This window comes from Coenobita brevimanus, chromosome 77, assembly GCF_032717465.1.
Source record: "Coenobita brevimanus isolate Jiangsu-jjx chromosome 77, ASM3271746v2, whole genome shotgun sequence".
NCBI lineage: Eukaryota > Metazoa > Arthropoda > Malacostraca > Decapoda > Coenobitidae > Coenobita > Coenobita brevimanus.
In genome coordinates this window covers 30,223,177-30,249,102 of record NC_137030.1, presented here as the reverse complement: position 1 = coordinate 30,249,102, position 25,926 = coordinate 30,223,177, and the positions used below count along the sequence as shown (strand labels likewise).

The 25,926-nt window shown below is 41.8% G+C and overlaps 1 protein-coding gene across 1 annotated transcript in view; it reads right to left on the bottom strand.

Annotated features, from left to right (window-relative positions):
* Mccc2 (methylcrotonyl-CoA carboxylase subunit 2) overlaps positions 1–10,664 on the bottom strand; it is a 38,008-nt gene extending 27,344 nt beyond the window's left edge. The window contains exons 1-3 of the mRNA XM_080279263.1: positions 10,525–10,664; positions 5,283–5,388; positions 3,792–3,939 (exon numbers count right to left, since the gene is read on the bottom strand). Of these exons, the coding sequence (XP_080135389.1) occupies positions 3,792–3,939; positions 5,283–5,388; positions 10,525–10,650 (380 nt within the window). The 5' untranslated portion in view covers positions 10,651–10,664. The remainder of the gene's footprint in view (positions 1–3,791; positions 3,940–5,282; positions 5,389–10,524) is intronic.
* Between the last annotated feature and the right edge of the window lie 15,262 nt (positions 10,665–25,926).

Below are 25,926 nucleotides of genomic sequence, written 5' to 3'. Positions count from 1 at the left end.
TTGCCAGATGCCATGTATCCCAAATGGGGTGGTCAAGGGCTTAGAGTTAATTGTTTTACAGGGAGGGGCACTAATCCTCCACCAACCCCACTTGACGTAGGGATGCCAACAGCATCTGGTGTTCCCAGGCGGTCACCCATCCAAGTACTAACCAGACCCAACGTTGCTTATGCCACTTAATAATCCAGTATACAATTACTTTGGCTTCCAGAGTACAATGTTTGGCTTCAAAAATATTAGAGGGAATTTGAGTGTTCTACGTAAGCATTTAGCAGTTGTAGCAAAAGGTGACTTCTTAGGTGTAATAAAAAAAATTTCATCTGATTATTGCACCTATTGAGGGACAGAAGAAGTTTACTTGCACTGTATTTAGAAATAGAGTAAAAAATACCGTATGTTCTTTCAACACTGGCTCAATATTCAAACTGTTCCATTACATCACTGGCCTACCAGCCCAATTAAGGATGACATAATGGGGCCCTGTTGTACACATGCTTATGGCTCACAAGTTTCTACTTTAAAATAACACACAACAAGAAACAATTAATTGTCGTTAATGTTGTTGTTGTTGATTAATCCCAGTCTGCTGGTTAAGCAGACCTGCTGACCACAGGTAAGCAACTGATTCTGTAGGGCTGTTCATCAAGTACAGCACAGTACAATACGTACATCATACAGGGATCAGACACCCCCCTATGACAGATGGCACCTCACAAGGGCTGGAACACAGTCCTTCCCACAGCAAGGTGCAGGAAAATACAAAGAGGTTTGACTCCTGGGTGGACACACATCTACTCCACTCAGGATGCAGTGCCACCATTCTTCTGTCTGTATTTCCTTCTGCCTATGACCTCCAGTCTTTTAAACAAAATATGTTCTGGCATTTCAAATGAATGATTCTTGAAGTTGGCTTTTTCTTTTTTTTTTTTTTTTTCCCTTGGGGGAAACAGTCTTTCTGGCTTCTAGCCTTTGGTTTCTTCTTCACTGAAAAAAGTAGGCTCCCTGTCAGCACCACAATGAATGATAAATCGGAAACTCACCACCAGCTATCTTTCTTTAGTCAATAAATAGACGGTTCTATCACAACACCATTTTAATAATCTGACAGTTCCATATTTCAGTGACCATCATTTGTACAGGACCATTATTGTACTGTACATGTTATTTATACCTCAACATTTTATGAACCAAAAATAAATACCTACATTAATCTATCTATCTATTGCCAGACACCTCAATCCCGTTTGGGGTGGCCACAAACAAATTGCCTCCACGTCGCCCTGTCCCCCGCCATTTCACTGCCCTGCTCCCAACTCACACCCCCCTCTCTCATATACCTCTCCACCCCATCCCTCCATCTCATCCTTGGCCTCCCCCTCCCTCTCCCCCTCACTCACATACACTCTCTTTGTCAGTCTTTCACCCTTCATCCTCTCCACATGGCCAAATCACCTCAGTGTATTCCTCCTAACGCTTCCTATCACATCCACATCCACACCACAATGCTCCTTTATATCCTCATTTGTCAGCCTGTCTCTCCATGTGACTCCACAGGCTCCTCTTAAATAACTCATTTCCACTGCTCTCATTCTTGCCTTGTGTCCTTCAAACAACATCCAAGCATCACTTCCATACGTTAGAGTTGGTATCACAATACTGTCATGTAGTAAATTTTTCACTTCCTTGCTCACTTTCCTGTTCCTTATCACTGCTTTCAAGGAATCAGCAACCATTCTTCCCTGGTGTACCCTTTCAAGCACTTCACCCCCCAAACCTCCATCCTTACTCATCACACTACCCAAGTACTTAAACGTACTCACATTTTCCAATTCCTCACCATCCAACCCCACTGTACATTCACTGACTTCACCTCTCTCAAAGACCATCAGTTTACTCTTCCCTACAGTCACCTTCAGATTCCGTTTCTTACTCACTCTCCCAAACTCATCCACCAAGCCTTGCAGCTCCCCTTCGTCTTCACTCAACGACACAGTATCATCTGCAAACAACAGTACATGAAGTTTCCAAACACTACTCTCTCTCACCAGGGCCACTCCAACATCCACTACCCTACCTTGTACCTCTTTTATTACTCTATCCATGTACAGATTGAACAACCATGGAGACATGACACATCCCTGTTTCAACCCAACCTTCAAAGAGAAAAATTTACTCAGTTCACCATCCACACGCACCGCAGCCTTAGCACCATCATACATAATCTTCACAGCATTCAACAACTTCCCATCTACTCCATATATTCTTAATACTTTCCACAATCATTGTCTATCCACCCTGTCATATGCTTTCTCCAAATCCATGAAAGCTGCATACTTCTTTCCCTTCTCTCGAAACTTTTTCACTAAAGATCTAAGAATGAATATCTGATCTACATAACCTCTTCCCTTCCTAAAGCCTCTCTGTTCTTCTCCAACTAATTCCTCTGTTCTTTCTCTAACTCTGTCAATAAGTATCCTACCATACACTTTTCCTATTATACTAAGAAGACAAATGCCCCTATGATTACCACACACTTCTTTTTCCCCTTTTCCTTTTGTACAAGGGAATAATTATACCTGACTTACAATCCCCCGGGACTCTACCTTCCTCCCAGGCCAATCTGCACATCTTCCACATCCATTCTACTACTATCTCTCCCCCATGCTTCAGCATTTCACCACACACTCCAATTCCTGGGGCTTACCCCAATTTAACTTTCTTCATTGCTTCCACAACTTCTATCCTACTGATTTCTTCCTGTCTTCTCACCTCCCTCCTTCTCCCAGCCATTCCCCAGCCACTTATACTCGCATTACTTCCATCCTCCATGTTTAACAATTCCTTAAAGTGTTCTCTCCATCTGCTCACTTTTTCTCCCTTCTCCACTAGTAATCTACCATTTTTATCTTTCACTCCCCAGCTAACTTCACCACATAATTCTTGAAGGAGATAATGTGCTAGAGATTACCAAGGAAGGGCATTTTGGGTGAACTAAGAAAAAAATATTTACAGTAATAGTACCCACATATATGTGGTGTGTTGTACAATGCCAAGACCCGTCCATACATTAAAAATTGGACCCATTAAGAGTTCCCTATATACTTCAGTGAGTCAGGTTGTAGTTGTTGATGTTTAACCCCACTCAGTCTGGTTGAGCAGACTCATCAACCACAGGTAAGCAGCTGCTTCTGTGGGGTTGTCCTACGGTACAGTACTAGTCAACTCAAACATAACACAACATAGCACAGAAATATACCATAGTTAAAGCAAGGAAGTCACATAATAACTGGCTATATTTACCCATACTTCACAAGCGAAACTCATGATGATCTTACATTTGGCAATGAGAAAATCCTTATATCCTGTTCATGCCCAAATTTGTCACTCAGTTGCCCTTTTGATCACTTTGGGACTGTTTGCCTTTGGTGCTTCTACAGTTTAGTCACTGTCATTTTGTGCCCTTGCCTTGCACTAAGCCCTGCCTTCCTTTATCACTGACATGGACCATACTAAGCCTCCAGGGATGAATGGCCTTGCATTTTTGCTCTAAGAGGGGAAAATGACCTGACAAAAAGAAATCTGTCTCTGTGCTGGCCACCTCGAGTGAACCATCATGCACCTGCTTCTATCTGAACCCATTTGTCTCCTGGTATCCATCCATCTGGCATCTGCCAAACCTCATCAGGGCAAAGATAAACTTCAGTGAAGACTTATAACTTTGCCCATCCCAGCAATAATTCCTACCATACGATGGCTTAGTTTTAATAACATGGTCATAAGTGTTGCCTTACCCTGCTACTTTGCCAACTCCTGTGATAATTCCTCCTGCAGGTACCTCCTCCTTTCCATAAAGCTTGTAGCCAGCTAGTTGAGAAAACTCCAGGAAGCTACTAGACCGGTCTATTAGCTCAAGGATTCGTTCTCGGACCAGTAATTTACCTGGGGAAAAATTTAGACATTATACTGTATAATGCACAACTAGGATGTTATAGAAGCCAACTTAATAAATGAAAGTGTTAGAATGGATACAAAACCCTAATATTCCTCTAGAAAACATTAAGAGAACAGTCACTATTGTCCCTTCGGAGGTGTAGTGGCTCAAGGATAGGCTACTGCTGTTCATGATATATAAGGCAGGGGCCATACCTATTCCCCTGGTGACATTATGTGACTCCAAAATATCCAGCTACTTCCTGGGGATAGAAACCTGTGTAACCCCTTGAATCTGACCACCATGCATTTTACATAATAAAATACTGAAGTATTCAAGTAATGTTATACAGTGAAATTTACTGCTTAAAACATGCAGCTTATATTACAGTATTATAAAAAAATTATCATTATCCTGCCTTCAAATATGGGGTGGGAGGGTCTAGGGCATGAATATATGATTTCTGTCTGGCTGAGTCATGACAAAAGTAAATCACAAGTTGAATCAGTCACGGTCAAAGTTGGAGGATCTACAAAACTGACTGCAGCTCAAATATAGTAATCCCCTGCTTATCCATCATACGAGTTCTGACCAGGAAGAAAATGAACTTTTTAAATAGTGCACCAACTAGCTGGCTTAGTGTGATAGCAACGGGAGGGCTGTGTAGCGGTGACTTTGAGGATTAGCCTAACATTAGCTGGATCATACCACATTATTTTGTCATCGAGGTACCGTACATGTGCTTGACTGAGTATGTGTTTAGTGCACTTGGCAATTTGTTACAAGCTGAAGAGTGAAGGATCATGAAGAGCAACATGTTTGCGTGGAAGTCTATTTCAAACTGGGAAAAATTTTTACAGAGATTTTTTCAGATATTGCAACAGGCTTATGGGGGGGTTTGTTTGAGCTGTACACAATGTCACAAGAGGTTCCAGAAGTTCAAATGAAGAACATCCACAGAGACCGTCCCAAATCTGGACAGCCTTCCACATCAACAGACGATGATTACGTTAAGAAAGTGCCTCCTGTGATCTGTATCTCATACAAGAAAAGTGTGATAATACAGTGACCATATGGTATCAGGCTAGAGGGGATGTTTTTATGACATGTTAACAGGTCTTGCAGAAAATCTGTAAAATCTGCCTGATGAAATTCAAATACAGTACCGTAATAACATTCCTGTATTCCCTGACCGAGACTGGTTGAACTCGCATCCTTCTGAACACCAGACCACTTCTTTCACCATTAAACCACCAACTTCCCTTGACTGATCTACATAATGTGGACCTTTCAACAAAAACCAACAGAGAAACATAATTTATCTGTTTTACTGATCTCAGCAGCTGTTTACCTTTGCTCTTGTGCCGCTCAATGGCCTTCTCCCCTCCTCCCTGGGTGATAACCTGTACCCGAGACCGCAGCTGATCCACCAAAGCTGACATGCGTGCCTCATTCTCCTGCAAAAACACTTATTATCAGCCCAAAAAAAAACTGGATGGAGAAAAATAAGAAAAACCACTGTTGACAGGTACAGTACTCAATATTTTTCTTTCTTAGTTGCAAGATTCTTCCCATCCACTAGACAGGAAATGGGCTGCTATGTGATGATGATGATGATGGTGACTGACCTTCCCAACAACTGGACCTGATATTATAAACATGGGCCTCAACAGACCTGACTGGGTTTAACTATGCCCTAAACTAACATATATGACTAGAATGAATCTAAGTTGACCTGAAATGATGTGAATGGTCTGATCATATTTAAAGTTGGCCTGAGCTAACCTAACTAAACTTGTAATGAACTAACTGGACTTGCAATGAGCTAACTGGATCTGTAATAAGCAAAGGGGGCCTGCAATAAATTAACTGGACTTGCAATAAGCTAATCAAATCTGCAATAAGCTAACTACTTGCAATGAGCTGACTGGACCTACAATCAGCTGACTGGACCTTCAATGAGCTAACTGGACCTTCAATGAGCTACCTGGACCTGCAATATAATAACTGGATTTGACGTGATCCACGTAGACATGAAGTGATTTTTTTTTTTTTTTTAATGCAAGGTAGAAAGAACCAAAGACGAGGAGCCTGCAAATTACTCCCTCCAAGAAAAAACAAAAACAGGATAACAGAGAACCAAATTCAAGATCTGTTCAATCTGAGATGACTGGATACACTGTGGAAGTAAATGGACCTGAAGTAATCAGAATGGACTGGAATCAATCAAACTACACCTGAAATAGCCTGAGGTGACCTAACAATTAAGTATAATTATATATATATGCCACATTCAGGTAGCCTTTTTCTGTGAAAACAAAAGAGATCCCATGTACATGATTTACATTTTTTGTATGTCAGTATATAATCTTAAAAAGCTAGGGAAATGTGTAAACTCAAAAGTATTAATTGTACTTTCACATGAAGTTTACACATATGAACCACAGTAAACGGCTGACCACCATGCTTTTCAGGTCAGTTTGGCCCTGGGGGTTAATCCATCCTTACATTATTAACCTGATGTACTGGTAATCAAACAGCTTAATCTAACCTAACAAGTTAACCTAACCATAACAACTTGGAGACAAAAGAGCCTTGGGTCCACATAAACCAGCTGTTCCCAACAGGACACTTTCACCAATGTTAACAAATATAATCTTAGTGCTCTCAGATGCCATCATATTAGTTACTTCTGCAGATTTTGGGCATAAAAACTGAATTACACAATTCTAAAACAATGACAAATTTTTCAATTTTATTTTTTTTTATTTATTTTTTTTTTTAATGGGAGCTCTCCTACATTTTGTCCTTGTTTGCCATGGTTAAGATCTGAGGTCAAATAGATACAAAAAGCCACCACCTTCAGCTTAGAAGCCAAGGCATGGTCATGACAATGAAAAATGAATAGGCCTAATATCAGGTTATTAAATTCCTTGTTCTCCCTACGTGTCAAGTGGAGTTGGTGGAGGATTAGTGCCCCTCCCTGTAAAACAATTAACTCTAAGCCCTTGGTCACCACGTTTGGGATACATGGCGTCTTGGCAATGAATGAAAAAAAAAAAAAATTCCTTGTGCTAGAAAAACAACTGGAATAGTCCACTGGAAAACGTACTATAATAGCTGAAGCATTAACAATAATGCTCTTAGGAAGTTAGGACCACTACATTATAGTACCCCTGAGAAGAAGCTACAGTAATCCCTCTAATATCCGAACGCCCAATATCCGAACATCCCCACTAACCGGACATAATCCTCCTGGGATCCAATATTCCCAAAATGGGCCAAAAACTGCAAAAAATTCGAAAAATCTGACTTTTCCTTCCCATAATTTGAAATTCCCGCCTGGCGCCAAACAGCTGTTACACCATGGTCCCTTCACCCCTTCCTCTCTTCCCACTCCCCCCTCCCCTGTCAGGTTGCCATTTGGTATTTTTCATTACCAAGTGTGGGCCAATTTGGTAATGAAAAATTCGTTTGGTAATGCATTAGAATAATGCATTACCAAATGGATTTTTCACATGTATGAGGATACACAGGATGGAGATGGTGGATTGTTTGCTCTCTCTGATTAATCTGCTACCCTACATAGTGTGAAAATAATCAACATGGTGTTAGTTATAAGGAGAGTGATTACATGTATTTCCACTTGTATATATAATTAGTGAAGAATATATGCTAGCTTTACGAATTTGGTAATGAAAAGTTATATTTGACAATGAAAGTTGAGGAGATTGGTAATGTGGCTGTTGCGATCTGGCAACTCTGTTACCCCACCAACATCAACAGTCACAGCTTAACTCCGATGGAGAGCAGATACTCATAACAGTGCAAGCCACAGGTGCTTGTTTTTTGTGAATAAACAGTGAATAAACTGCAATACCTTGCCACTAGAACACACAGGAATTTACAGTGTTGTGCAGTGTTAAGAAATTAGAATTTAGAGTGCAGAGGATTAACTGTGGACTGCAAACTGGCGGTTCAAACCAGTCCAAGACCAAGGGACTTGTAAGTACCCAGAATGTTTAATATTGTATAAACTCACCTCTAAAACCTCATTTTATGGTTCTTTTGCATTTATTTCAGTCTTTTATGTCCCTTATTGGTGTGATTTGGGTCTTAAATAGGTGCTATGCATGTCCAGAGGGAGTTGTGTAGGTGTTTTTCAGAGTTAGGGTCCGTAAGTACTAGTCCATAAGCTGGGGCCCAATATCCGGACAGGACCACTATCCGGACCTGCCTATGGCTCTATTGATCCGGATATTGGAGGGGTTACTGTATCTCCAAAACCTCTACCTCCCCCATCTTCCTATCTACCAAAAGGCCTACTGTAAGCATAATGATGCCTTGGTTAGAACCCAAGAACAGTACTGTATATTATGTGTCTTTCATGGTTTGGGTGAAAAGCAGGAGAACTCCCATGCATAGAATTTCCAACTGTACCAGGTATTATTTTCTCAACTGACTACAGTATAATGCAATTATCTTTGTGATAGATTTGAAATGTTGCAGAAATGCGAAATTTTGAAGATATCAATTATTCATTCTTACCAGTTTCACATGCAAACTGTGCAAGTAGCCACCCACCATGTGGGAGTTTCAGCTTGATTCGGCAACATATGCAATTCATAACTAATCATTCATCCCTACTAACTTAGTGTGACCTATGTTAATCTAACTTAGCACAATTTAACCTAGCATTTCTTTCCATTACAGGTGGCTTTACAATGAGTGACAAGCCAAATGGTTTCCTGTAAGCCAAGAAACCATTTACAACGCTTGGTGGTAACCATATAACCAAACCATACGTGCTCCCTACGTGTCAAGTGGGTTGGTGGAGGGTTAGTGCCCCTCCCTGTAAAACAAATAACTCAGAGTCAAATGGCCACCCCATGTGGGATTGTGGCATCTGGCAACAGATAGATAGACAAATAGATAATTCAGTAATCCCTAAAGAGACATAGGATCACCTCTTAAAATTAATTCCCCCCTCCCCCCCACCTCTGAAATGATGCAGTGGCTTTGTTTAGGTGCACAAAAGTGCATTTCTGAGTATGAAGAGGATCCATCCATAAAGAAGGAAAATACAGGTACATTACGGATAAGTTTGGTTAGGTGAGGTTAGGATAGGATGTTTGGTTAGGTTAGTATAAAATAGGCTCAGTTAGGTTAGGATAAAAAGGCATTGATAAGAGTAATTTAGTCAGAAAATGGCATCTGCCTGCTTTTGCATGCCATAAGATGCCATCCCTCTGTCTTCGTCACTGTTTGGGATCGTAAACAAACACTGCTTTTTAATTGTTTTTCACTATTTTTAAGGAAATAAAGAACATCAAAACTTTAAAACACAATCAGAAAATACTCAAAGAATCCCTTGAAGATCTTAAAAAAAATATAAAAAAATAAAAAATTGCAAAATAAGGTGGTCCTATGTCATCTTATGGATTACCACAAATTCAACCAAACCCAACTTAATTTGGATAATGTTTACAAAATAATAACATCAGATTCCTAAGAAATATTAATGTGAACCAATCTGATGAACAGTTCTTAACCTTCTGTGACGTTTCTTCTGCAAATAAAAAATAAGAATGACATGGCAAGGTCTAATGTGTGCAAGTGCTGGGGATTTGCTTACGTTTCATCCATTAAAAACAATACTGGTACGTTTTTGTTTCTTGGTGAGGCATTATGGTCATAGGTGGTATGCTTTTGTATCAGCTGGTGCATCAATGTTCTGATTCAGCCAATAAGAGGGCTGGAAGCATGTCTGTCGTAAGTTTCAAAATTTGAAATCAGCCAAAATGGACTCACTGATGACAGGGTAAGACTGGAAACTGGTCTGTTAGGCATGAATGACACAGATCTATGTTAGGTTAAAGCACTAAAATAAGTCCATCCATCCATCATCCAATCCTACACTGCCCCATGAGGAGAGTAGGAGCCCAGGGCTAAGCAGTTGGTCAATGCCTAAAATAGCCTGAAATTTATTAATTTGTTTATTTTCACCATTATGAAAAAAAAAGAAAAAAGGCTAGGTTAAGGTTAATGTTTCCAAAGGCCAAACACCACATCAGCAACCCCACAAATTCTCGTTTATCTGAAGAATCATCACAGGAGAAAGTTGACATAGGACTATTCAACATACTGATTCACATTATTATTTCTTAAGAATCAAATGTTGTGGTTTTGTAAACATTTAACCTTAATTTAACCTAGCCTAACTAGAACCACAAGGGGACATCTGAATTTCAGGTCCAAATCAACCCATTACCCATGATGCCAATGCCGACATCAACAAACCTGGTGCTCTCTGGTATCATGTACTTTCCACAGAACTTGGGCACCATAAATTAATTAGCGGTATACAACTAAAAAAGATAGTTATCATAAAAGGGTATTAGTTAATGGGAGCTCTCCAGCAGTCTGTCCTTGGTTTGTGTAATACCCATATAATGCTGAGCAACTATGCTTAATTATTACCAGTATCAGATTTATTCAGTGGTAAACGAAGCTAAATTCAATGCCATAATAAGCCCAGATAAGCAGGCGCGGTGCCTCCACTTTGCAACACCAAACACCGGCTTCCTTCTCACCTTAAATTCCGGTGAGGGCTTGTCAGGCTCAGTTCCCACTACATTCACGGAGTCATTGAAGAAACACCTGGCGTGACACTGTCTTAAAACACCGACCGAAGTTCTCACAGACCTGCCCAACATCATTTTGATCAACACAACTCGACTGATCAGCGACCCACTCCTTCCTATCCACCACAATATCCAAACCAATTAACATGGATATAGTATTTTCAGGATAATTTAATTAAATAATAATGATTTAGTGTCACATTTTGAGAGTGGGAGAAGAGATTAAACGGTTTTATTTATTTAATGTTGATCAAATAGATCTGTTTTTATGAATAGTAAGCAAAGACTTTCAGTGGATAATAACGAACATCTAGCAGACGCTATTATATCACAATAAAAACAATCATTGCACAGTATTTCTTTTCCTCAATAAGTTAATTATTGATAGCCCATCAAAATAAATAATTTATATATAAGGCACAAAAATAAAAATGTGGTAGGTGGGGGCGCTTACCATCCACTCACCCGATGTAGTGCTGCTCTCGGTTGTCTGCCCTTTCCTCTCCTCCATCCTTCTTTCCTTCCATCCTCTTCTTTAATTCTCTCCTTCATTCTTTCCTCGTCCTTCTGCGTACAGGTGACTTTACAATCCCTCTTCTGTCTTTCTTTCCTTCATTCTTTCCTCTTCCTTCTGCCTGTAGGTGACTCTACACTGAGTGACAAGCCAAATGGTTTCCTGTACAACAGGAAACCATTTACTACGCTGGGTGGCAACCATATAACTAAATTTTGGCGCATGGTGGTTTAGTGGGTAATTACAGAGCTCCAGTCGGATTGAGCTGGTGAAGGTTTATATCCAAGGAATGGTTGGGGTTTACTGCTCACATAATGACACTTAGGGATGAGTGAGGCTGGTCACTCTCATCTTAAATGTCAGGACCAACTTGCCTAGTCCCGGGCTCCTAGGCTCCTCATGGGGCAGTGTAGGATTGGATGATGGATGGATATATATATATATATATATATATATATATATATATATATATATATATATATATATATATGCCATTGGATCCCAGAGTTCCTGGGCGAGACGCTGTTCCGTGAGGGTCCTAAGCGTACCGCCCTCAGCCAATCGGCTCATAGTCGCGAAGCTAATAGGCCCCTACCCGGGGTTTTCCTACTTTATTAAGGTTTGAAAATTCCCAGTTCTGTCCAATACTGTGGACACGGGGCTCCAATGGGATATATATATATATATATATATATATATATATATATATATATATATATATATATATATATATATATATATATATATATATATATATATATATATATATATTGTACTGTATATATATGCAAGGAAGAAGGAGCAAAAGAAAAAAAAAAAAAAAAAAAAAGGCAACCAAATCAAGATCCGTTCATTTCGAGATGCTTGGACACGTTGCGTTCATAGGCAGTAGGAAACAGAGTTGACCTGTTGCATGCATGAAGACTGGAAGTAAAGGTTGACTCTTGCATTAGAGAGCTGGACAGAAAAAAAAAAAAAATGAGAATTTGCTGCTAGACGGGTGCTACGCGCTCGCCTTAGTGGTGGAGGGATACAAGCAGACTGTTCAGAGAACTGACAATTGAAGCAAGGATAACAACATGAGAAAGATCTAACAGCGCGGCTATGAAACAGTTGTTGAAGTGAACCAATAAGAGAAGGAGAGTAAATGAGACAAAAAGCCTTTGACTCCACCCTGTTGAGAAGAGCTGTTTGTGCCTTATAATAGTATTCAATCTAATCATGCCGTATCCTAAAGTCTGTTCGTCACGTCTTCTTGAAGTTAAAGCTAAATCATCAACCAATCAACTTTACTATTCTGCTCATTGGTCTGCATCATGTCTAATATTTCTTATGCCTCTCACAATCACAATACACTGTGCAGGGCAAGATTTATCAATAGGCCAAGTACGCCATTGGCCTAGGGCCCACCGGTGTCTTGGGGCCCACTGAAACTAATTTGTCGCGCAGTGTGCCAGCATATAACCTTGTTTCAAGTGTACACCGAGTATTTCATTATATAATATATTCACAACCATAAAGGCCCCTGTACAATAAGTACAGGATAGGGCCCGGAGTATGGGGCCCCTGTACAATAAGTATAGGCCCGCAGTGAGTTCTGGGGGCCCAATGATGAGTTTGGCCTGGGGCCCACAAGTATGTAAATCCGGCCCTGGTTCCCAGTTCTGTTACACACTGATGTCTTACTCATCCATCTCAACATTATCATTCCTGTGCATTACAATCTGTTTATATCTTGTTCTCTCACTGGTAGGTGGTGGCGACCATCTTTCACTTGATGTAGTGTTGCCTACCTCTTTCCAAGGTGACTACACTGAATGACTTGCCTAATTGCTTCCTGTAACCCAAGAACCCATGTCATTTACAATGTTGGATGGTAGTCATTCAACCAGATCACGGGATGATGTGGAGCCTACTATGATGCCCCTGTTAAATGAGTGGAGCGACGCAAATGCGACATCCATTCAGGAACCAAACCTCCACACACTTTCCCGCGCCTCGCAATAGCAAGGCTTTGTCCGCCAATAGGGAACATTGGTTCACTGCACCGGATGACCTGCATGGGCGATTGCTTGTCTGCGACTGATAGGTCTGCTCGGCCAGACAGGCCAGGCTTGCGCTACTATTACTCTCATTGGCCAAGTCTCACTGCTGCACAGCCCAACACACCTTACACGTGTTTTGTAAAGAGTATCATAGACACCAAATGAGAGCCCCATCACGGCCAGGAGATGCAACAGTTCCCTAAACGTCATACATTCACTTCTCATTGTAGTAATGGAACTAGCCTCTGAATCTCCCGCCCTCAGCATGTCCTCCAGCTAACACAATTCCACCATGTAAGCCATGAGGCGGTCATCCCAAGGAAGAAAAGAATAATGAAGAACTAGTATCGAGCAATAATAGGGCTATATGGCACCAAGGTTGGCACTGAAATGGTCTTGACGTTGAAGTGGCTTGGCGATGAAGTGGCTTGGCAATGAAGTAGTTTGAGTTTGACTGGTCAGTTAGATGAAAGGCTTGACCCAAGAAGGGACGACGGTTCATTGTCTGTGGGAGGCCCTAAAACATTCAAGGTCACGGAATCAAATGTCTAATCTGATAAGAGTAGGGGGAAAATAAAGGCTGGAAGGAACACGGAAATATCAAGGAGAAGTAGGACAGAAGAGAAGATGAAGGCAGTAAGGACAGAAAGATTGGAGACAAAAAGGCCCCATTTAGTCGCCTCTTAGGAAGCAGGGATGATGGGCAAGTATTCTTTCCCCCCTTTCCCCAGAGGAAGCTGCCATCCCAAACCGCACTTTCTGTTTTATCATCAACAGTCTGAATACCCCAACAGCTACGTAATGAATATATCTCACATCCTGCAGTCTCCCTCTAATACCGCCGCATCTGTGAATCCAACTACAAGTTGTACAAAGAACAGGATTCCCTCAACTCCCTTTTCACATCCAGCCCTGGGCCACACACCCAGTACCATGAAATTACTGCCCTCAAACCTAGTAACCAAAACCATGACCTTTGTTTTATCGGTATTGATTTTCATTTACTTTGCATTCATCCTATACCTCCATTTCTCGAGCTTCTCTCCTTCTCGTGCTTTCTATGGGACACTGGCTGGACGCAACATAGCAGAAATATAAGGTAGGAGCGTGGCTCAGGGGTGGTAGAAGAGGCAGCCGCTACGGACTCCAAAATTACACCTAAAATGATATACTTCACCTCCATCAGTTCCCTCCCTCACTTTTTCCCATAGCTCAAAGCCCTCAGTAATTAATCTCCCTCACTTTTCCGTCTCTCAACCCCACGCATTCCATCGCCTCACCCAATCTGCGTCTCACCTCCCTCCCCCCACCCCCTCTCTGTTTCAATCCACCTTAATTATCGGGTTAAAAAAAAAAAAAAAAGACTTCTCTAGCCCACTTTTCCAGTCCACCTAAGCCTTCTGCCAAACTTCCCCTTAGCAATTGGTTTTGGATATTAAACATTTGAGATAAACATAACACTGTAAAATATCTATTCTCTGTTTACTATTAAGGGTATAACAACACTCCACAGAGGAAGTCTATATAACTGTAAGGAGTAGGGGCAGGAGGCAAATATAGTTTCCAGTTAGGATGCGTACAGAGCTTGTTACAGCTGTGGGAATCTGCCGCAGGGAATCTAGCAGGTATGGTCAAGGCAGAAGCCAGACCAACCCATATTCCACGAGTTGGTAGATCAGGGTTGTGTAAATGGGGGTGCATGGAGCCTCAGCATGGGATGCATAAATGATTCCTTCCGTGCAATAGTATTTTATATTTTGCTAACATCTGATGAACTATCATTCTATATCTAATTTCATCAAATTCCATTTCTATTATGTCCTCTGCAGGAGTATACATTAATTTATTTAACACTGAACGTTATCTGTCCTTTGGTAAACGAAACCAGATTTTTTTCTTTTTTCTTCTGGTAAGTAATTCACGTGCTATATTAACATCAACCAGATGAAATTATTTTGTGAAATCTTCAAAATGTACGTGCCCTCTTATTTCTACTATATTTTGTTTGGTTCCACAAATGTACAATAAAGCGTGAATACAATGTTTTTATTTGTTTTTTTAATACCGAACAAAATCTTTATGAAAAGGGGATGGGCGTTTTACACTAAACTGACCCAGATTATCATCCTCTTGCTTGCAGCTTATTTCACGCAGCTCAGTGGCAGAAAAAGACAATTCTAATAAAGCTCTAGAAGTCTACATCTTTCCCTTTAGCACTTCTTTGTAGCCTAGCATCATGTTCTTGTGTTATTCTATTGTTTCAAGTCAGCATTCGAGATGGAGCGGTGACATTTTTAGGCCAGTTAGAGTAAAGGCAGTACATTAAATACTACACAGCTCTATATCAAAGCAAGAAGGAAACAATGCGGTGATTGATCCCATCGTTAACCTCTTTTCCCATTAATACTCCCCAGCTGTCACCAGTCGAACAGGGTAGTACTTCCAAGGTGGATGGAAAGCTGATGATAGTGAAAACTGTAACTCCCGTTTCATCAGCCCCCGAGACTGACTTCTGACCATTTCCCTTTCCTGAACCTTTTTCATTGTTTCAGGAACACAGAAAGTAGACTAGCATATTCTGCTATATAATTTCCTCCAACTGTCAACATCAAACTACATGATCATTACACATCATCCTTCTTAAAAAAAAAAAAAAAAAAAAAAAAAAAAAAAAAAAAATGGCGTCTCTACACTCAGCCTGGGACTCCCCGTGGGTGGGAGGGACCATAAAAGCCCCCACCAACCGCCCCTCTCCCGGTAACGGCCAAGTGAGATGCTTGAAACTACTGACTAACTTCTTTATTTCTGCAACATTCGCAGCCTTTCCTCTAACTTTCTGTTGAAACCACCTCTCATCCTCTAAACCTCACCTTCTCTTCCTTACTGACACTGTCTGAGGCGACTGATGGCAAACCCTTCTTTGTATCCTACTACTTTCTCTACAGTCACTTCAGTGCTAAAGGTGGCTATTGTGTATGTGCACGCAACAACATATCTTGCTCTCGTTACCCCGAACTTGAATTTTCTGAATTCTCTGTTCTCTGTTTTCGAATATACTGTCATTCTCTGACTAAATATATCTGTGCTGTTTACTTAACCGCTGTTTCTACTGACTATGAGAAATTCTTTGACAATCATACTTCTTAGATGGAACACATCCTGTCAATGTCTTTTTTCTGAAATCTCCATTCTAGGTGATTTCATAGTTCACCACCACCTTTGGCTCTCCTTACCTTTCACTGATCCACCTGGTGAACAAGCCTACACCTTTTCTCTCCATAACGACCTAGAGCAGCTTGTACATCACCCTACCCGTATCCCTAACCGCCTTGGAGTGAGTTCCAACATACCTGACCTCTTCCTGACAACTAATCCTTCTGCTTACACTGTTAATCTTTTATCTCCGGTGGGCTCCTCCAATCATAGCATTATCACCCTAATCTGTACTATCTCTCCAGTAAGGCCTGTGGACCCTCCCAAGAGGCGGCGGCCGTGACACTTCCGAGTTGCTGATTGGGAGGCCCTCAGGCAGCACTTCTTTGATTTTCCCTGGAGTGATTGTTGTTTCCATGGCCGGGAGCCATCTGAGTGTGCCACGCGCATTGCGGAGGTTATTCTCTCGGGTATGGAAGCATACATTCTTTTCTCTTATCCTGTGACTGATAAAAAAAAAAAAAAAAACTGATTTAATCAGTTTCACGCTTGTTCTAATGCTGTCCACAACAAGGAGAGGGCCTTCAAAAGGTACTGGAGCCAACCCCCTCCTGAACCTCATTTTTCTGTATGGAATTGTGCTAAGTCTGTCCTTCGCACTGCTACAAATAATTTCATTCGTACTAAATGCTCTGAACTCTCCAACACAAGTTTTTCTCGCTTCTTCTGGCACTTTGTCACAAATCTTTCTAAAACTTTGTCATCCTTCCCTTCTCTTTTCTGCTCTGATGACTCTGTAGCTGTTACTTCTACTGATAAAGCAGTCTCTTTGCTCAGAAATTTGTCCTCCAATTCCATCTTAGACGATACCGGTGCTGTTCCTCCATCATTTCCCCCTCGCCCTGGCTTCCTCATGGCTGACATTAATTTTTTTTAGATAATATGTTTTCTACCACCACTGGCCTTAATACCAACAAGGCATATTGGCATGGTGGGGTCCCTCCTGTTGTTCTCGAGAATTGTGCTTCTGTGCATACACCCTGCCTAGGCAAACTCTTACTCTTTTGTCTCTCAACTTGTACCTTTCCTTCTTGCTGGAAGTTTGTTCTCACTCAGCCAGTCACAAAGAAGGGTGACCATTCCCAGCCGTTTAATTATCGCCCAGTTGCTTTAACATCCTGTATTTCTAAAACTTTTGAATCTATTCTTACTCAAAACATTTTAAAGCACCTTTCCTGTCATAATCTTTCTGATCGTCAATATGGGTTCCGCCAGGGATGCTCCACTGGCGATCTTCTCACCTTCCTTTTAGACTCCCGGTCATCCTCCTTTCTGGACTTCGGTGAAAGCTTTGTCATTGCACTCGACATCTTAAAGGCTTTTGATCTAGTCTGGGATAAATCTTTAATTTCTAATTTGCCTTCTTACAGTACTATCCTTCTATCTATGCCTTCATCTCTAGCTTCCTTCTGGTCGTTCTGTAGCTGATGTAGCAGCTGTTTGCGACGGCCACCATTCTTCTCCTAGGGCTATCAGTAGTAGTGTTCCTCAGGGTTCTGTCGCATCACCAGCTCTCTTTCTTCTATTCATCAATGACTTTCTAAGCTGTATATCCAACCCTATCCACTCATATGTTGAAGACTCCACCCATCACCTTTCCATCTGCTTCTCGCAGCGTCCATCTCAGCAGTTACTTCAGCAAACAAGGGATGAGGCTATGGTACACTTATTGTCAGACTTGGCTCATATCTCTGACTGGGGTAAAAGTAATGTTGTTTTTAATGCATCAGAAACTTAGCTCTTACATCTTTCGACCCGTCAAAATCTACCAAAGGAATATCCTTTGATTTTTAACAATGCCCAATTCAATCTTGCATTCTCTTTGAACATACTTGGGGCTTCATTCTCTCGGGATTTCTCTTGGAAAGATCATATTACTTCTCTTGTAAATCTGCTTCCAAGAGATTAGTTGTGCTAAGCCGACTCCGTGCCTTCTTTACCTATACACAGTTGTTGACTTTTACACAGGTTCTTTTCACTCCTGTGTAGAGTACAACTCTCATGTGTGGGGAGGCTCCCCACACACACCTCTTCCCGAGAAGGTGGAGTCAAAAGATTTTCGTCTCATTAACTTTCCTCCTTGAATGTCTCCTTTCCACCTCTATCTCTTCGCCACACTGTTGCATCTTTATTTCTTTTTTATAGCTACTTCAGTGGCCACTGCTGCTCCTAATTGTCTGCTTGCATCCTTCCACCCCTATGGCTGGTGCACAGCACCCGTCTAGCAGCAAACTCTCACCCATATTCTGTCCAGCTCTCTAATGCAAGAGTTACCCGTTACTCCCAGGCCTTCGTGTATGCAAGTCAGTTCCGGAACTGTCTTCCTCTGCCTGGATTTCCTACTTCTTCTGACCTCCAGTCTTTTAAATGCAATTTGTGCAGGCATCTCAAAATGAACGGATCCAGAATTTGGTTGTCTGTTATCTGGTTTTTAATTTTTCATGGAGGAAACAGTTAGCACAGGCTTCTAGCTTTTGGTTCATTCTTCCTTGCATATATAGAGACACAGGCAACGCTAGCCCGTTGCAACTCTCCACCTGACCAAGCACATAACCCCCACCTCCCTGCACACCTAACCTAGCTTATGACGGCTCTCACCTCCCCCCCCCCTCTGTATAACACAGAGACATTGAAATTTAATAAACTCAGTGGGATGGAATAGGGTAGTGTGATAGGAAGTAAAAAACCACCACCATTATCACCACAACCACCACCATAAACACTACCACCACCATCATCACTACCACCACCATCACCATCATCACTACCACCACCACCACCATCATCACTACCACCACCACCACCATCATCATTATCACCACCACTACCACCACCACCACCATCATCATCGTCACCACCACCACCACTACCATCATTTCCACCACCACCATCATCATCATCACCACCACCACCACCATCATCACTACCACCACCACCACCACCATCATCACTACCACCACCACCACCACCACCACCATCATCATCAACGCTACACTGTTGCAACCCTCCACTTAGCCAAGCACATACCCCCCACCTACATGCTCATCTAACCCAGCGCATAACGGCCCTCTTCCACCTTCTCCCTGTATAACACAGAGACAGCAGGTCGTATTGAAATCTCAGAGAAATTTTGTTGTTGTTACTTTTTCATTATTTTCAAAAAAACTACTTAAGACACGGGGTTCTGCCTATGAAAAGGCACCAGTTCACTATAAGACACATAAGTATGTGAAATTTCATGACTGTATAGTTAATACTTTCTGAGATTAGCTCTGGAAACAAAAATCTCCAACTCCAGTTGGCCAACTCTATGGGTGGACATCAGCGATAACAATACTCTCCTCTGACTTTGTTAGGTGGAGGGTAAAATAACACAACTTACCTGCAAAGAGATGGTATGTCTGTCCATTCTGCTGCCTCTTCTGCTCGTGCTCCAACCTGATCCTGCCTCCATATTCAAATCGGTCGTTTATCGGACACGGCATATATGTACTAGGCTATATGCTAAGGAAGGAAGGAATAACGAAGAACTAGCACCAAGTCATAGTATGGAGATATGGCACTAAGGTAGAAGGGAGCTTGGGAAATAGTTAAATTAAATGTATGATGTGAAGAGCAGTAAGAAGTGATGATATTGTAAACAGGAACAGTGGGAGTCACCTAGGAAATCAGTAAGGAGTGGGGGCCGACGTAATGAGGAACAGAAGGGGAAAGCTGAGAGATGGTGTTGGAGTGTAGACGAGCAATCAAGAAAGAGGTGACGGATGGTCATGGGACAGTCAGACGGGCTGAGGGTCATGGCTAATTATATGATCATGAGTGAGGCGGGTATGGCCCAAACGAAGACCAGCAAGGATAGTCTCTTATCGACGATTGGGGTGGGTTGATGTGTGCCAGGGAAGAATTGAGGGTTTAATACTATGAAGTTTATTGGTAACCTGTAGGTCCCACAAGGAATGCAAAGGTTCACGGAAGAGACAGATCAGAGGAGGGAAACAATCAAGAGTAGGAATGGGGTGGAGAGGGGACCTAGAGAAGAGAGTTGCATCGTGCCAGCGAGTCAGCTTGTCCATTATCAGTAATCTCGATATGGCCAGGGACCTAACAGAAGAGAAGTGATTTTTTTACTGAACAGAAAGGCGGAACAGTCACTCCTGAATTTTGGTGATTAGAGGATGAGAAGAAGGCGTGGTATGGGAATGAGCTCACTAAGAAAATTGGAGAAGATAACAAAAGTGAAGGAAGAACACCTAGGAAGAGAGTTTAGAGCAAAAAGAACGGCATACAGTTCTACAGTGAAAATACCTGTAACGGAAGAAAGAGTACTGTGGAAAGGGACGTCAGGGAACACAATAGCAAAGCCAACACCACGACCAAATTTAAAGCCGTCAGAAAAGAGACGCGTGGCAGAAGGGTGGCAGGACACGTGTTCAAGAAAAAAGGCGCGAAGAGTATCTAGGAACAGAGATTATTATGCGAGTTATGTTAAAGTTTAGGATAAGGTAGTAGTAGTAGTTGTAGTCCCACATTAACCTGAAATGTGAACCTAATGGACTGCAGATGTAAGCTGTCTTCCCCGTGTAGTCTACCATCCTCCTTTTGGGGGATAGGGAGGGAGCTGAGGGACGTTTATACCACAAGCGGACAGTTACACAGTCCAGTTACGTGTATATCAATGCCACCGCATGAAGGGGTCCCTCTGCACCATCGCTTAGGATAATGAAATAAATAAGTAGCTTTATCATTTATTCTGAAACTTAGCCTACTTTTGCAGCGGTGCTTCTCAATATACAATATAAAACAGGATAGTGCGGGGGTCAGGTGGAACACGCCCTCGTCTGGGTCAAGCGAAACACTGCCTCCAGCTGGGTGTAACAATGAATCGAGGCCGTATGCTTAATAATCGCAACAGCTCTCCCTTAGCGACTTATTTTGCGGATCACATTTTAAAATCCTCTTGTATGCTACTATTGCAATCTCAGCACGTCCCTCTCAGTGATTTGTTTTTGCGCATCCCATTTAAAATTTTTGGTGTTATTACTGCAGTGCAATAATCAAAATGTCTAGACTGAGTAATATCGTCTGGGTACAGCAAGAGTATTAGGTAAAATAAATTGCCGAGGGAGGGATATTACGTAAGCTCCCCAAAAGAGTACGATCTAGTCACAGCTGGCCTCACCAGCTGCCGCGGTGTTTATGATGGTAATGTTCTAGGTGGCATAGGAGGTTCGTAGTATTTCTTCCTTAGCGATTTACTTTGCGTTTTACGCCTTGTTTTTTTTATTTTTTTTGCTCACGTTGCTAAGGGAAACTGTCGAGATTAGAAATATATAGAGACGTACCGAAGTAGGACATGTAAAATAAATAGCTAAATAAAGGAGCTACGAAGTCTCCCACGTCACCTAAAATACGACTTTCTATCTACACAACACAGGTACAATACAGCACATATACACACTTTGAACTTGCTTACCTTGCAGTTTGTAGGGGCATTTTGCACTTAATTCTCTCACTTGGCGACATAATACATGTTAGGTAATGGTTGATAAGCAGGGCAGCTCCACAATGCTCCCCGGTGGATCCACAACTGACTTGAGGATAGGAGCTTTGATATCTGAGAAGCCACCAAGCTATGGAGCCGGTGTAGCGAGCCTTAAGTTACCTGGACCACAAATGTTCCAAACGACGACTGCACACGCGCGGCTGGTGACGGCAAAGACACTCCGCTCACCTCAGTGTTTCGGCCCTTTCTAAAGACGCTAGGTTTGATTAGCTTTATATCGGCGGAAATCGATGTCAGAGTTATGTTTGATTTTCAGACGCAGTCATGAGTGTGTGCGCGGTGTGGGGTGAATGATTAAGGTCGCAGGTGTGTGTGTGTGGGGGGGGGGTAAAGCCCCTCCCCTTTAGGACCAAAGCTCGTAATGGGGTGGAACGTCGGTGACATATTCAGCCCTGCATGTCCAGTTCTTCATTACATTTCTGAGGTGAGACTCTAGAGCATATTTATGATTTTTCCCTGTCGTAACCATGACAAAGAATGGGTCATGCAGTGTCCTCGTTCGCTGTTCTTATTAAAAACAAAACTTTACTGCCCGAAAAAAAAAAAAAATGTGTAGGTTATATTTATTTCCTGCAGGAAAAACAAAGGGTACTGCAGAATTTTCCCGTGTCTAGAGTTTCCTGCAAAAAACAAGTCTAAGTTACTACAGGGTAACGTTCATCGGTGCTTCAAATGCCACCGGAAATCCTGGTACCTTCTGACACGCTACACCAGATTCACAAAGAAAGCTCACGATCAGTTCTCTCGTGTCTTAGATATTGATTTACAGGATGAACAGGAGACTGGAGAATGTTCTGATTACTGTTATAAAAAAAGAAAATCCCTCCGTAACGGAGATTTTCTTTTTTGCACAAAATAATACCAAGAGGCCAACTTACGATAAGCTCTAGTGCAGTGGGTTCCAACCTGTGGGGCACGCCCCCCAAGGGGGGCACGGAGGGCTGCCTGGGGGGGGCGCGAAGGCTTGATAAAGAAGGTAATTATATTTGAAAACTATGAATTATGATGGAATTCAGTAATTTCTAAAAATGGAAAAAATATTTCAGATATGAATAAGAAATCTAGTTATCTGAATATATAAACAATTTCAAAGATTAAGAATCAATGATATTTATCGACATGTGCCAACTATGACAGTAAAATACAGTATTTGAGGAAGGGGGGGCGCAGGGAACGTGTCATTCAGTGGGGGGGGGGAGAGTTAGAAAAGGTTGGAAACCACTGCTCTAGTGTGTGTATACATGTATGTAGCAGGGACAAAAAAGTGTGTAGAATCTTCTGTTTCTTCTCTGTTAAAAAAAAAAAAAAAAAAAAAAAAAAACAGGTACGAGAGGAACTAGGAACTTAAGGTTGTAAATCCAGGCCCAAGGATCCTGAACTGAACGCATATTGAACTTGGTTACATCATTTTTTTTAAAGTTTCACACTAGTTTCCGCTTTCTACGTGTGTTTATATATATATATATATATATATATATATATATATATATATATATATATATATATATATATATATATATATATATAAATGGGCAGCTTACACTCTGGTTAGTGAATGAGTGTATTGTGTGACGGACGGACAGATAAATACACATTCTGTTTTTGTACCCATACTTATATGGGAAATAGTGACAGTTTGGGTGCTTATAATTTTAATCAGATGCAAAATGCCATACGTAAATAAAGAACACTGTCAAAATATTTACAAACTATTATATAAAATTTCCAAAGCCACTTTGAACCTGTTCAGATAGGTCTAAGGTGTCTGGGTCTGGCAGGATGCTCGTGAGAATGGACTGAGACCGGTCCCGTTCGGATCGAGTGGGTGCAGTCATGCGGAAATTAGCTGATATATAAATAGAGAGAAACGTAATTAATCAGTGTATCTATTAATGTCGGTTTTATTATCACATGATTACTCTTACGTCCACTAGCGGTGTGTTGCCAGGCTAGGTTCCCAAAGACTTCTGGTATGATCCTTGCCGTGTTCAGCGGATTCTTGTTATGGGCTGATCCCGGGTTTTGCTACTACTCTGTTTGGCCATGCGATCCTTCCACCGGGAATATGAAGTAGCATTTTATTCCTCTGGCATAACTTGGAATACCTTTCACTCTTGTCACCTTTCCCTGCTTATCTCTCTCCTTACCTTCCTACTCACCTGCCTACTGAACCTCCTTGCCTGTGTCCCTGTCTATCCTCCTCCTTTCCTATCTGCCTGTCCACCTGCCAGCCTCCCTGTCTACTTCCCTACCCATCTCTGCCTATCGTCCATCTTGCCTTTATACAGTACCTACTTACCTACCTACTGACCTGACACCCTCCCTGCTTCCCTGCCTACTTTCCTCTCTGCCTCGCTCCTTACCTACTTCTGCCTCCAGGTTTAATATAGCTGAACCCTAAAGGTGGGGTGTTTTGAGCTAGAGTCAATGGGTAGAACTGCCTCATCAACACTCTCACGGGACCGGTTCCAACCAGTCTGGTCTAAAAAGGTCGCAAAATCATGAGCCAGGAGTATGAATGAGAAATGCTTTGCTCATATTGCCCAGGCAGAACATGAAAAGAGCAACATTCTTTGGGTGAAAAGATACAGCTGTAACATCATATCCTTACAGTAATTTACACATTCACTTATCTTATAGTTTATGGGGAAGGCAGGCTACACACTCTGGTAATATACAGTTTATATACACCTTAAACTTACTTGGTCACAGTCTTTGCTTTCTTGGACACGATCTCATTTCCTGTACCTTACGTTTGTTTTGTTTCTAGCTTAGTTGCTTGCACAGATTACACACAGTACACCATGTCTTATAAAACTGCACCGATCATCTTGCATTATGTTTTTTTATTGACTTATTAAATGTCACTGCACTGCTGTATAATAGTACTATACAGGGGTAGCACGCTTTGTAGCGCCTCGACCCCTTTTCACTCATTCCCGATATTTCCATTATTTTTCAAGAAAGCATAAGTAATGTACAGTTTTGGAAAAAATGCATAGGAATTTGCTGTACTTCATTATTTTCTGTCATTCATAAGAAGCCAGATTTCAAGTACTATATCACTGCATACTGTCCTTACTTCTGCACTTCCTTCCTTCATCAACCTCTTCTTTGCCAGCAAGCCAAGGAGGAGAGGAGGGAGACGGTGAGAATGATGCTGGTCGGGAGAATGGTCACACCTATGGGAAGAAACACAGGAATTTTGTACATAACTGAGAAAGGAATATACAATAGCCTCTTCTCTTCACTGGGGTCGGTGAGTGTCTGTGTGGACGAATATCATTGTTCTTACACTAACCTTGGCCCAACTTTCCCTTTTGCTGCTTATTTCACGTAGCTCAGTGGCAGAAACAGACTATATCTTGGTTTTATATCCTTTCCACGACACTTCTTCATGACTAGCACTATATTAATGTGTTAATCTATTGTCAAAACTCAGTATTCAAGAAGAAGAGGTGGCAATTTTAGGCCAAGCTGAAGTAAAACTGGAATAGCAATACTTTCTTCGCCAGATCAGCCATAAGAAGTTCTCCTGAGATGAGTACTTGATAAATGCATTTGGTTTTAGCCTGAACATATTTTGTAAACACCCCCTTGGAAAGAGGAGGCTAATTTTGAAACACACACACACACACACACACACACACACACACACACACACACACACACACACACACACACACACACACACACACACACACACACACACACACACACACACACACACACACACACACACACACACACACACACACACACACACACACACACACACACACACACACACACACACACACACACACACACACACACACACACACACACACACACACACACACACACACACACACACACACACACACACACACACACACACACACACACACACACACACACACACACACACACACACACACACACACACACACACACACACACACACACACACACACACACACACACACACACACACACACACACACACACACACACACACACACACACACACACAC